This window comes from Panicum virgatum, chromosome 1K, assembly GCF_016808335.1.
Source record: "Panicum virgatum strain AP13 chromosome 1K, P.virgatum_v5, whole genome shotgun sequence".
NCBI lineage: Eukaryota > Viridiplantae > Streptophyta > Magnoliopsida > Poales > Poaceae > Panicum > Panicum virgatum.
Genome location: NC_053136.1, coordinates 53,675,013 through 53,689,202, shown reverse-complemented (window position 1 = coordinate 53,689,202; position 14,190 = coordinate 53,675,013). Strand labels below are relative to the sequence as shown.

The 14,190-nt window shown below is 48.7% G+C and overlaps 1 protein-coding gene and 1 long non-coding RNA gene across 2 annotated transcripts; both read right to left on the bottom strand.

Annotated features, from left to right (window-relative positions):
• Positions 1–258: 258 nt before the first annotated feature.
• Positions 259–1,633, bottom strand: LOC120644208 (protein STRICTOSIDINE SYNTHASE-LIKE 10-like). Its single transcript, XM_039920773.1, has one exon. The coding sequence runs from the start codon at positions 1,511–1,513 to the stop codon at positions 461–463; it is 1,053 nt and encodes a 350-aa protein (XP_039776707.1). The 5' UTR covers positions 1,514–1,633; the 3' UTR covers positions 259–460.
• Positions 1,634–8,833: 7,200 nt separating this feature from the next.
• Positions 8,834–11,669, bottom strand: LOC120644202. The gene is made up of 2 exons (XR_005663500.1): positions 11,290–11,669; positions 8,834–10,401 (listed from the first exon to the last, which is right to left on the bottom strand). It is a non-coding gene; the product is annotated as an uncharacterized LOC120644202 (long non-coding RNA).
• Positions 11,670–14,190: the final 2,521 nt, after the last annotated feature.

The following is a 14,190-nucleotide window of genomic DNA, read 5'->3' as shown; positions in this document are numbered from 1 at the left end:
GACCATCCTACTCCTACCCAATTGAAATACAGTGTGCAAGGCAAAGGGGTTTTATAGAGCTGGCACAGTGCCTTTTGCCGCATAATCAATGCTCGGCCAAGGGTGAATTTAGAGGAGAAACTGAAATCTGTTGAGAGACTAGTTCATCTTCATTCACGGTGAGCAGGAACTTTTTGGATGCAAAGACATTTGGTATACCTCGGGAATAGCAAATTACGGTCCTCCGGGAGGTATTCGTAGTTGGTACCTCGTGGTAGCTTTAGACGAACCCTCAATCACTTTATTGTACCAAATTTTTGCAGAGTATACTCAAATGTTTGCGCTGAAGTACAATAAGTAATCATTCAACGAGTACCCAAAATAGGCTAGTACAATCTTGATGTAATGTAAAAAAAAAATTCAAGCTCCTAATAGCCTAGCAACATCGAAAAATAGCAAACCTAAACAAAAAGCGAAATTTCTATTCACTAACTACGCCAACATAAGGTAATTCCACCGAACCCATATACAACTTGCCGCCTTCCCTCTCCACCACCTCGGTCGGCCTTACGCTCTTGGATCCTTTCATCACCTGGACCACCTGCCCATCAGCATTGATCCTCACAGCAAGAAGGTGACTGTCTGGGCCAAATGACAGTTCCATCTTCTCCCGGTGCAGTGCTACCCAAAATCCACCTTTAAGGTCAGCCCTCACGTTGTCGGGATAGCCCGGTAGATCGGCAAGCGGCTCCGACGTGCCCGCCTTGGGACCCTTGATCCAATACCTCATCAACTTGCATGGTCCGGTGAGTGCTACGACAAGGTGTGTCCGATCGGCACTGATAGCGAGACCATTAGGGTACGAGATACCGGATTGCAGCACAGTGACACTCTTCGTCTTCGGGTCGTACTTCATGAGACGGCCCGTCGAGTCTCCAGTAGCTGTGACTCTCTCGTGCTGTGACCGCTGGTAGTTCGTGCTACTATCCGTAAAGAACACCTCTCCGGTGACCTGGTCGACGTCGACGCCGTTAGTGAAGCGGAGCGGCACACCATCGACCTCGTTGGCCAGCACCGTCGCCTTGCCGCCGCCCGGGCCGACACGCATCAACCCCTTGTACGCGTCGGCGATGTAGAGGTTGCCGGACTTGGAGTGGAAGCGCAGGCCCAACGGGCGGCCGCACGTGCTCTCCGTGACTTCGGCCGGTCGAGTCCTAGACGCGGTGCAGGCCTTGGCGTTGTAGCCTGGGCTGTACGCATAGGTGGACCAGCGGCGCGCCAGCCCGTTCCACTTCAAGACGCGGCCGTCGGAGACGCCGCTGTAGGGCCCCGCGCCGTCGCCGTCGAACGCGACGCTCTCCGGGCCGCGCAGTAGCGACCCGCGGAGGGGCAGGTGCAGGCTCTGGCTGCCGTCAATAATGGTCGCCGTTCCGGGAACGGGGCGTGCGGCGGCGCACGGCTGGAGGAGTAGTGCCAGGACGGCGAGCAACGAGATCGCCACTGTCAGAATCTTCTTCCCCGCGACGTTCCCCATGATTGCTTCGCTTGTGTGAGCGCTGTCTCGCACTGCAGACAAGGTTCGTGGACTAGGACGTTGGGTTTGGTTTCTGAACGTTTGGCGAAGGCAACGCTGGCTCTGGCTTGGATTTGCCTTTGATGGAGAGAAGCGCAGGGTGTCCCTGCCTTTTATGGCGGCGTGGCAACTAGACGTGTTGTCCTAGTCGGACTTGGTGCTCCCAGGCTCTCCGATGAGGATGAGGCGGTTACTGCTGTGGTGCTTCCGATTCAGATACGGATTAGTCGCCGCAGTGCTGGAGACAAGGACACTGTTAATTGTTGATTAGATGGTGGCATCTCAAAGCTTCAATAAGACGATGCGGCGGCCGGCGGAGCCCTGCGTTCAGGAACGCCTAAGCTCTCACTCTCGTCGCGCGTGTCGCCGCAGCCGCCGTGCGCATCTTGGCAGCAATCCAGCCTGACCCCGCCCGTAAAGTCGCTGGCGTTTCTCGTGTCCTCCGCCTTGTCCAGCGCGGTTGAGCCTGACACGCACCAACGCCTCACGGCCGGCGCCGGCGGCAGCTCGCCGGAGCTCCGCGCAGCTAGTCGTGGCGAGCAACCGCAGCGCGTTAGATCGTCCAGAGGATTAGAGGAGCATGGAAACGGCAACCGCGTTTGATCATCGCCGTGTAGGTCCGACGCCCCCCTGAGCTCGGGCTGCCCGGCGCCATTGATGGCATGGCAACCACGCCGTCGTGGCCTCAGCGGACAACGAGATCTCACAGCCATCCAAGTCTTGCTCATGCACAGGATGGTTCCGCGTCCGGAGAACGGCTGGGGTTCCTGGTTTGCGGCGCAGTCGATTATCTTCCCCGACGAGGTTGGTCAGCGGGCAGCGGCGCAGAGCTGGAGCAGCCGAGGCGCCGCGCGCGTGAGCCAGCGGTAGGGGCTCGGCGGCTGCTACCTTGAACTCAATCCTGACCATACAGCACCGATCCGACGGTTTTAACAGGCCCAGGGTGGACGGTATTTCATTTACCGTCCACCCCCGGACACTAAACGAAACACCGTCCACCCCATGCCCCGCGCCACCGGCGGCGATCACGCTGTGCTCACCTCCGCCGCGGGCGTTCACGGCTTCCGCGCAGGAGGTAGAGGTCCTAGGGCGTAGAGCGCATCTGGGCGATCGTTGCACACCAACGCCGGTGTCCGGTGAGGCGGAACGCGCGTCCTCGTCGTGCTGCAGTACGGGCATGCCCGGCCGGCCGGCCGGCGGCCCCCCATCACACACCGGCGGCGTTCACCGCTACGGGTGGACGCCGACGCCACGCGATCGGCCCGTGCGTCGGCTTTCGGTCTCGGCGCGGCAATTCCTCGTTCCCAGCCGTTCCGGAGATCGAACCGTTGCTCCGCCAGCTCGACGCGACGGCCCTCTTCCCCGCCTACGCTCGCCGAGACGGCCCGCATAGTCTGCGCTACACCGCGGAGAAGATGGACATGGTCGAGGCAGGGCACCTGGAACCAGGGCTTCGACTTATCGACTACGCCGTCCGGCTGCTCGCCAGACGCCAGGTCGCGCTGTCCACGTACCGAAGCGTTCCTCTGCCCGACAGGCCGGCGCTTCAGCTGCACACAGTGAGGCAAGCCAAGCGTCCAAGCGTGAGTGCGAGCGCGACGCTTGAGATGCATAGCGTCTTGGTTGCCAATTGCCCAATTCCATACCGAATCAGGAAAAAAAGGATTTCAATGCCATTGCCTAGGTCTAGAAAATTCTGCACAAACACCAAGCAGACAACCTGCTTGCTTGTCCACCAAAATTCAGCAAAACTGCACAAACAATGGGGACATGAGTTCCTCAGTTGATTTAACGGGGTTGTTGGATTGGATAATTCAGGAAACAACTAGAGGACTGAATCAAAACAAGTGCCGCCGCCTGGCCGCTGGCTTGCTGTGCTCCCGAAGCCGTCGTGCCGCGGAAGCTGCTGCAGCCCCGCTGGCCCACGCTTCACAGGTCGCCTGCTCCACACAGTGGCTGTGCATGTCCAGAAGCAGCTGGCGGCGCCTCCCGCTCCCTTGTGGCCGTCTCCTTGATCCACATGGTGGTATCCACAGGAGGCCAGGAGCGGCTGGCCGCAGCGCCGCCGCTGGTTGTCCCCGATTTACCTGCCAACGAGAACAAATTGCTGCCCTGCCAACGGAGAGGTTTGCTAGCTTGTGCCTTCGCTGATGGACCGGTCGACAACCTGGGCCAGTTCACAGAAATAGAATTCGGGTCACGGCCATGTTTGGTTTGGGGTGAAAAAAATTTCGCGAAAACTTTTTACAATTTAACTATTAAATAAAGTCTAATTATAAAACCACATGCAGAACTCCTGATGAATTCGCGAGACCTTTGACCACACAATTAGAAAATAGTTACTGTAGTATTATTATAGCAAATCATAAATTAATTATCATCATTAGATTCGTCGCGAAAAGCTACACCCATCCCTGAAAAGATTTTGCAAATAGACTATATTTAATATTTCATATATATAAGATTCCCTTTTCGCGAAATTTTTATTGTAGAAACCAAATATTGCCGAGGTACAAGATGTTCGGTGGTCCAAGGTCCATATTCGCCCCCTGTATGCCTCCTACAAGTTTGCTGCCCGCATGCTTTAATTAGCTTCTGCACATTCTTAATTAACTAATTTTACTATTATTAATTGGAGGAAGCCTTCAAGAGATGTCACCTAAGATTCTAGATGGACAGTCTAAAAAATAAATAAATTCTATAAATTCTTACAAAAATCAGAAATATCTGGCCATCAATTCGGCAACTCTAATCATAATAGCCATTGAATCTGTTATCTTTTTCTAATAAATTACCCACCTTTGCCATTATGAAAATAAATTAAAGTAACTCTCTACACATGTATCTAAATTACCCACCTCTGCCATTATAAAAGATAATCCAAAGTAACCCCCTAATCTTCATATAAATTACCCATTTATGCCATTATAGAATAATATCAAATAACTGAAGAGTCCCCACATAAGTAGAGACTAAATGTGATATAAATATCAGTCCCAGGAGGCTGATAACACATTTATTCAACAGGTGGTACAGTCACCGTACAAACCTCCGAGGAGGCGGACACTCGATACACACGATAATAAGTAATAAAACAGCTACGGTGATACACCAAAATACGACCCAGACGGTCTCCAGCTTGGGCTCCGAGTAATGCGCTAGCAGAAGCATCTTGCAGAGGACCAACACCACATGCAAGGTTGGGCGTGGACGCAACCTCTACTCAACGTCTTCAACAACGAAATCTGGATCTTCTTCTGAAGAAAAACCACAAATATATATCGGGTGAGTACAAAAGTACTCAACAAGTCCAACCCCATCCACGGAGGGGGGTATCACAGATATGCACAGGATAAATCAAGGATAAGGCTGAGGTTTATTTGCAGTAAAGCTAGATTTTACACATGCAGGGATTTATTTTTTAAAAGAGTTTTGTTAAAGCCATTTCTTGCTTAACCGAACAATGAGTGGGGTTGATCCTACACCAAAGATCTAAGTTTTAATGCTACCGGTCTCCCCATCCACAGTAGCTCACGGCACACTACCGGACACCTTCCAAAAACAACTCACACCACAAAAACATCCCTCCAAAAAGTCTAGTTGTGTGACCAAGCCGTAACTCGCCCAATACCGTGAGCACGGCTATTCGAATAGGTTTTATTGTAGAGGTGTGCAACTTTACCCACAAGTGGGGTACCACAGCACGATCACCTTAGTGTCGGTGCAGATCCCAACAAAACTATTACCCATCTTAGCTAGACCTGACTAGCCAACACGGGCTCCCTCAAGGGGCTATTGACCTATCACTGATGTTTAATCGGGGCATAAGTCACCACGACCTTATCCCTTTTCCTTGATCACCCGTTGCTCTCAGCTCTCCTGATGGCTATCAGACTAACTAGTGGGGTTTAGGTTAAGCCGTTGCCACATACAACGGTCTTGGGGAAGCATAGTTCAAGGTGACATGTGGCGAAGGTCCGGCTTGTTTGGTTCGCAAAATGACTACGTCCAGGTGTGAGCCGATCCGAGCGGAGCAGGAAAGATGTTGTCCAAGAGTTTCGGTGATTGAGGCCGAGCTACACCTCAAGAGGCAGAATCACGGGGTTGACGACGACCGCAACCTGAACCCAGAGCTTCGATACGGAAGCTCGCCAGGTCGCTGTCCACCGAAGAGTTCCTCTGCTTGACAGGCCGCCGCTTCAGATGCCCACCGTGAGGCAAGCCAAGCATCAAAGCATGAAACTCCGAATCAGATCTCGATGCGTTTTTGGCGAATCAGATATGTTTTCTTCTGGATGAAACTCCGAATTCAGATTCCAGAGTTGCTATCATGATCTGAAAAATTAAGTCTCAGTCCAAAATGTTGTTGGCACACAAAGCCTTGGCTCGAACAATCTATCGATGTGATGCCATATGCATGTACCTAGCTTGAGAAACTGATCATGTATTTGTATCTCTTGTCAAAATTGGTCACTTTCATCAGCTGCATTTCTTTAAAAGCCGACAGCACAAAGTCAATCCATGGCTGATGTCTGGACAATGCTCATGCTCTAGCTTCAGAGATCATGTAGTCATTTTTTTTTTACAACACAACCGTTTGTTTACAGCACCAAAACTGACGTTTTTTTCCCCTTTGCACAACACCTTCGATATTAGGCATGGAACATCAAGATGCAAAACATGGAAAGTTTTTTCCTTTTCTAACAAACTGCCACGTTGCCACCGTTGACCTCACCGCCATCACGGATAGCTAGTTAACTGCCTGAACCCAGTTGTTTCAAATACAGGAGCGTGGGAATAAGCAGCACAGAGTTAGCTAGTAGGCATGTTCGATCGTGCTGAACTTGCACGCTTATCCAGTGCTGGATCCCCGCACCATCGAGGATCTGAGCACTCGGAGCGTCCTCGCTTCATGATGACACTCAATCCAATAGCACACAGTTCATCACTACTCCCAGCAGCTTGAACGTTCAAGTGCTTCTGTACTCTCTTGGTTTGACATTTTCCTAGTGATAGCTGGATGGTTTAGTCGTTTCTCCAGACTATATGTTACACCCCCTTCGTTCCCTATTTAATAGAGGGAAACTTATTATTCAGTTGGTTGCAACAACCATGGAGCAGCTTGATCACGCCTTGCTCCCACTGAAGGCTGCAGTGCAAAGTAAAATGCATAGGCCAAAAGAGACCGCAGGAAATAATGGCAATGTAATCACAGATATCTGCACGCATGCACACAACAAATCAAGGATAAGGGTATCTGCGTGCCTATATATAGCAGCAAAACCAAACAGACCCCAAATTGTGGTGCACATAGGGAGCAGTGATAGAGAGGAGACGAGTACTTGTAAATGGTTTCAAACCAAACCACATGGACATGGTGTAGGCGCAGCACACTCTAGGATTTGGAGACATCTGGAATCCCTTGGAAACAGTTCTCGCTAGTTGCACCAGATGTATCAGAAAAGAGTGCATCAGCTTGTAACATACTATATGCTGGCACGCAAAGCATGGTGTGTTATGTTTAAGGCTGAAGGTCTATCTGTTGCAGAGGATTGGTATCTGATTGACTGATTCCATCCAAACTGCTCCACTGGAGGATCGATAGCAGCCCAAGGGCAGCCACCGGTCAAGGGGAGGCCGGGTTCAAGGAGACACGCGGCGAAGGTCCAGCTTGTTTGGTTTGCAGAATGACCATATCCAGGTGTGTGAGCCGGTCTGAGTAGTAGAGCAGGAAAGACGTTGCTCGCTCAGGTACCCAGTGGAAGCGTAGAAACCAAAATAGTCTCCGTAGGATGTGAAACGTTCGGTCCAGATGAGCCTCCTCGAAACGTAGCAAAGTTTGTGGTTAACCCCCAACCTCAACATGGAAGCACTTCGTAGGGAAAACCTTGGTAGATGTAATATTTGCACAACTCTCCTCGTCTACATCAACATGCTTGATCTTTTCAAAAAAAACATCAACATGCTTGAGTCGAGTTGACCAGCATTTGCTCTTGCTTGAGCCGTCGACAACCACTAAACGATTCCGGCGCTTTGCGGCCGTGCGTGTGCCTGCGATGCTGCGTGCGCTCGCGCCTGCTGGAGCAAGGTAGCTGCTGCCAGAGTTGTCCTGTCCACACCCCATGGCCGGCGAGCACGGCGGCACCCAAGTGCGCCAGGCGGATGGGGCCGGCGGGGGTTTGGAGGCGGACAGTGACAGCGTCCACAACACCCCCTGCAGCTCCAGCTCTCTATCCCACGGTGGCGCCGCCGCCGACGGTCGTAACCTGTGAAGCCGGCGTCTACGCACTTAGCATGTTCGATGAAATGACTAAGACGAAGTTGTCTGGCCTCTGCACATGAAGAGGAAGCTGTTCACCTTCAGCTTTTCTTCTGCGACGAATTTTGATCTAGGTAGTGATAATTTTGATCAATTGGCTTATAAAATAGGCCATACATGCAAATTTTAGTCTGTTAGGATCTGTCATCCCGTCGGTCCACAAGCTACAATCAATTGGTTTATAAATCTCAGGGCATAATTCATGGTTGTTCAGCATGCATATCAGTGCATTTTCTTTTCCAGTTTTGCCACCAATGCAGCACATGGTATTGATTGAGACACTGCCTTGCGTCAGCATGTAAATCCGCTAATCACGACAAGTTTGATACCGCAATTGATGCGATTCGAAGATATCTAAGATTTATTCATCATAGTATTGCACAACTTCTTAATTTGGCCTTATTATAGTAGTCAAGTTAGTGTGGCATGTGGCTAAAATTGACGATTTCTACAAGTAGTAAAATTTCATTTATGTGATACGGTCAAGGTTGATGTAACTCATAAAGATGTGGTTGTCAATCTGTAAACTTTGTATCGACAGAATGCAATGCGATTTAAAATTTAGCTTAGTAATTCATGTGTTTCAGAGCCGATATATATGCCAACGTCTTGTACTGGAATCTCACTGACATGGGGACAATAGCAATACAGTTCAACTGAGATGCATTACTAATAATATAAGTTTACTGAGATGTGAACATGACAAAGCTGCCCCTTCCATTCCATCCGTTCTTCAATGATGACTCACAGGTCATAAATAATATTACATTTGCCTGTGCAAAGTTGGTGCACAGAAATAACTATTCCTATTGGGAAAAGACATAAACTGCATCTTCACAGGACATGTTAATTTTTTCCTTTTTCAAAATGAATACCTCCCAGTCAAGAACTGTGAGATGTTTTTATATGGTGAGCCAAGAAGCCTAACTTAATTACCCAGTCAAGAAGCACAACTCATCACATGAACCTGGAAGCCATGGAGTATTGCTATTGCTCAAGGTCACAACTAAATGGTATTTTTGTAGTACATCAAATCTTAATTACATTAAATGTCTGCGATGAGCAATATACAATCATACAAATTTGTCTTGCATGAGGTGCTTTTATTTAGTGTACTAGTACTAGCAATGCAACATCAAGACAGCTTCATAGTAGCACTCCTTTTTCACATTGCAGCATCCAAAACTACCTTGCTCCCTCTAACTGTAAGTCTGCAGGCAGAGTTTCACATTACCAGCAAGTGCTAATGTATGAAGTACTTAATAATAGAGTGATTGGTTAAGAATGAAAAGATGAACCTAGCTCATTGGTTATTTGCTTTCTCCGGACAAGTTCTACGATCATGCAATCCGACCTTCTTGCATGTGCTGCACCTTCGTGGCTGTAACACATTCTTCTTTTTTTGCTCATTCTTATTTTGTTGCCGCCCCTTGTCAGCATGTCCCTTGATTCGTTTGATCCTTCCCTTTGAGCGGATATCAGTGGGGGGATGAATTTCAACTTGCATTGGAACTGGACATCCTAAAAAGTCTTCAAACTCTTCAATTCTGCTTAGTTCTTTGGCTGGAATCATATCAGTTATTCTATCCCCAAGTGCAAATACACCATCCCTTAAAATTTGCATAGCATCAGGTGAATTCTTAGCTTGAACAAACAGAGACTCTATCCTATTGGATGTCTCTGAAATTAATTTTTGTAGCACTGGGTTCACCGGACTATTGGCCCTTTCCTCCAACAAGATACCTTCTGGACTCAATACAAATTCTCTCTTGCAGTCCTTCCTGAACCTTTTCAGTACATACATGGTTGGGAGTTCATCGATCTTGGCACTTCTAAGGGCATGGATAATATGCCGGCATGGTATGCCGTGCGTTCCAAAGAGCATGCATGAGCAGGAAGCAAACATTGTGGATCTATTGAGCTGTACCAGCCTTACTTTTTTGGAATTATCAACTACTCTCATGGTTTGCAAGTCCCCATCACATTATCAGCTTCTAGCTCCTTATGCCATTGATCTTCCAAGGCAGTATCAAACCTGAGCCAAAACTCAACCAAAGCATGCTTAAACCCAATGAATCGAGAGAAGTAAGAATTGGCACTTTCCGACCTAGAAGTGGTCCTCAAAAGCCCTGACAAAGGAATATCTCTAAAGTAAGCTGGTACCCATGATGATCTGATATCAAACCTCCCAGCAAACCACTCATGGTCTTTCAATCCATATTGTATAATAATTCTTGCCCACCGATCCTCAAATTCTTCTGGAGTTTCGGATGACCACACACATAAACTAAGAGAAGCATGGAAATCATCATCCTCCTTGAGGTCAGGACCAACCTTTTCAGGAACCTTCTGCAGCATGTGCCACATGCATAGCCTATGGACTGATGTTAGGAAAATATTTTGTATTGCAATCTTCATGCTGGCATTTTCTTACATTGAATGGTACACTCTGTGATTTTTGTGGTGTTGTACATCCCACACCCAAAGTGGCTTCCATTTGCATTATTGATTCTGTATCAGAGAGCGCACTCTGCAAATCAAGTGAAGTAGCATTTCTCGTTTTAAGATTGCATTCCATTCTTTCGACAATGTCAAGATGTTAAGGTCAGAAACATTGCATCATGCTCGTTCCCTCCTCTACTAAAATAACAATAATGCAAAAAACATGTTGCAACTGTTTTCTTCAAAACAAAAGAATAACTTAAAAAGATGCAAAAGAAAAAAGAGCTCAAAGAGCTTTCATATTGATTTGAAATTGGTAGGCTAATTTCAGGTATCTGCTTTAAGATTGAATTTAACAAGCAAGATTATTGGAATTGATTTAAAAGATGAAATGAGATAACTCAAGCATCTAGGTTACATTTACAGTAATTTTCCATTTGTTTTGACTTCATGTGAAACATACTGAAGTTTAGATCTCAGTCAAGGAACACATCCTTGAAATATTAGCTGGCAGTCATTTGCAACATGGCTTCTGAATGGAGCCAGCAGGAAAATAAGCGAATTAACTTCACTATCCAACATCAGTGCTAGCGACTAACAAGCCATGATTCTTTCAGATAAAAGTTCCTCTCAAATAGCTAAAAAGCTGGCCAAAATCACATCAAAGATTGAAAGGATCCCAAACATTCTTAAAGCCACACATCCAGAATCTAGTCAACTTCATTTTCAGCTTGTTATCACGCATTTCTGCAGACACACCGAAAAAGGCAACATTTCTATCATTTTAACTGATTTGGTAGCCAGCCCATAGATGAAAAATTACTGTAAACAAAAGTATGCATTATAGCTGCATTCAGATAACATGTGTGTAGGCAAAGAAACAAACACTAAGCATCTCATGTGCATCTAGGGGAAGAATAATACTACAGGAGAATTAAAACAGTCCTCAAGGAAGCACAACTGTGTGGATCAATACCTAGGATGATGAAGCCACTCGTGAAGCAAACCTGGGAGCAAATCAATATTGGGGAGGCATCAATCGTGAGCTTAGTGGCACTGAAGCCGCCGCCGGAGTCGCCACCGTTGCTGTCCCAAGTCCCTCCGGCCACCCGTCGTCCCCGTGCTGACCCACAATCTTCAACAGAAGGGTATTTCGAGTGGAGGATTGGAGCTGCTGCAGAGCTGTTGCCTCATGTAAAACCCTAGCTCGTCATGGTTTGAGTTTTGGGGGCGAACAAGCCAACGGAACAGAACCAGGGAGAGGTGTGGAGAAGAAGACACGGCAGGGCTTTTGCGCATATAGTCCATAGAATAGGGTGTTTCCTGCGAAATGCTTCGAGTGGAGCGCAGGGGGCTGTTTGTCAAAATGTGCTGGGCCGGTCGGGAGCTCATCTGGACCGCACGTTTTGTATTTAACGGATTGAAATTTGGTTTCTACGCTTCCACCGAGTACCTGGTTTCCACTCCATTTATTTTGCCGCTCAAGAATTTTCAGCACAATGAATCTTCTTGGGGGGCGGCATCATGGCGTCACTGGACATCGACGATCTCTACTTCTCAACTTGACACGGCACAACCCCTGTTCACTTGTTGTGGCGAGAGAGTATCCTGCTGCTCTTTTGGCCAGATTTCTCGCTTGAGATAAATAAAAGTTTCTCCCGTCGTGTAACGGTGGTCCGGTGATTAACGGGGTGGTTGACGGGGCGATCGCAGCCTGCTCTGACAGTTATGGTTATGATGCTGTGAATTGGAACACGAGTCGCGGTGCGGCGGCAGCCGGCAGCATATGTATCCTCAGTGATCTGCTAACGCACAGGTGCTGCGCCGCAACTGCTGCTAGTCACTAGACCAACTACTCTCACAGCTAGGCAATGGCCATTTCTTCAGCTTCCAACAAACACATCTCTGTCTCCGTTCGTCTCCCGACCAGATATATATACTAGAAATATTGGCGCGCTAATGCCGCGCCTGGACGTGATGCGCATATACGGTCGCGTGGCCTTGGGGGTTCTTTTTTGCGGCAGAGGCCAGAGAGAGAACCGCACAGAGCAAAGCACCGCCGCATCTCCTCGGCTTCCACGCACCGGGCCTTGCATAGGCGGGCATGCGCCGACGCCCTCGGCTTCCCGAGGCCTCTCGCAAGTCGCAACGCAGCCGGCCGCGAGGGGCCATCTCGAGCTCCTCGGCTTCCGCGCGCCGGGCCTCGCACGGGCGGGCGCCGGCGTCGGCGACCTCCCGTGGCCTGGCGACGAAACCGGGGAGAGCCTCCTCTCAGGCGCCGGCCGCGGAGGCGACAGATCAGAAGGTAAAGGCCGATGCTCGCCGCGGTCGGACTTGGTCCGATAGATGAGGCCCCCACCTGCGGTAGCTATTTGCTCGCTGGAGGACGGCAGCAACAATCGCAAGCAGTAAAGGAGAATCCACATTAATATTGGAAAAAAAATACCCCGGCCCTTTGCTTTGTTTGCGTGTCCTAGTCGAAAAGAAAACAAATGTAGAAACCAGAAGAGCAAGGAACGAACAAAAGGAAACAATAACGACCAGCCCAGCACGGAGTGGAGGGAACTAAGCAAGCCAAATGGCTCGAGAAAGGCCGACAGATCGTAGAAGCCAAATGGCCCAGGAAGGAAAGAGGAACGATGGCTCCCGTCGGCGGCGCGCCGAGGGGCACACTCTACTCAGCGATGCAGCGGAGATAAATGATGCACAGGTGGAGAGTGAGGGAGGGTAAGGGCTAGGATAGCAGGCAACTTCACAGTACCGATGTGGTGGAGGTACGCAGTGCCGAAGCAAAGCCGCGGCCCAGCAGCAGGAACCAAAACAGTCTGAAATAATACAGAGGCACGGAGGGCGCAGCGAGCATACCACAGCAAAGGAAGACCCAAAGAGAAGCACAAAACACAAGAACGGCAATGAGCAAGTCAGCAACGGCGTGGAGAGACGATGGCACAATAAGCGAGGCAAACCAGGTAAACGTGATTTTTTTTTGGAGGCAAGGACGACGCGTTGGTCGGACGCAACTTACGGATGGGCGGCAGCACGAGACGGGAGGCACGTGCCCAGAAAGCAGACGCGGAAGGCCTGATGAGCACCCTTTCTTCCAGCGGTATAGATTTACATGTATTGCCGCTCCTCCACTCATTTAAAAAAGAGAAATCAATCATGTTTAATCTGGTGCAACAACCGCAAGAATCACGTTGGGTCCTACTAGCTAGAAGAGGTTACAGGCCAAGCTAGCTAAGTTCTCATCAATCATGTGATCTCACACCATCCTACTCCTATCCAAGTGAAATGTTCTGGTGTCTTTGTTGATCCGAACCCGTCAGGGAGCCGTGGGCACACCGTCACTCCCATGCTGCCAAGGAATGAACACGTGATAAGAAATGCACCAAGTGAGCATTCAAGGCAGTACCTACAGAACATTATTTCTCCTAAACCATCAAGAACAAAAACGAAATTGAGCACTGTATAAAGGTATAGGAGCGCACAGTATTAATCTGACAATTAAAGTTGTTTCATGGTTGGTAGGCAAGGAACTGAATTCAATTCATTTGCTCTCTCATGATTTTTTTTCTTAGTTCCATCTAACAATATACTATTATTTTATTTCTTTGTTGACTATCAAAATCTATCTTACCATTGGTGTAACACCAATCAGCGATGATTTCAAGCCCGGCAGGGCATGCTGGTCCCTGCTGTTGCAAATTTGTAATGACCCGGCTCGAGATAACGGCTAAAATTTACTTTGTATGTTGAGTAAATCGCACCTGCTAAATAATTCTCTTGCGCTTTCGTCCTCGCTTTGCGCAAAAAGTTCGAACCGGAGTTAGTAGCTTCTCAAGCCCAGCCTTTTAAGCTGGTTTGGTTCAGCTACCGT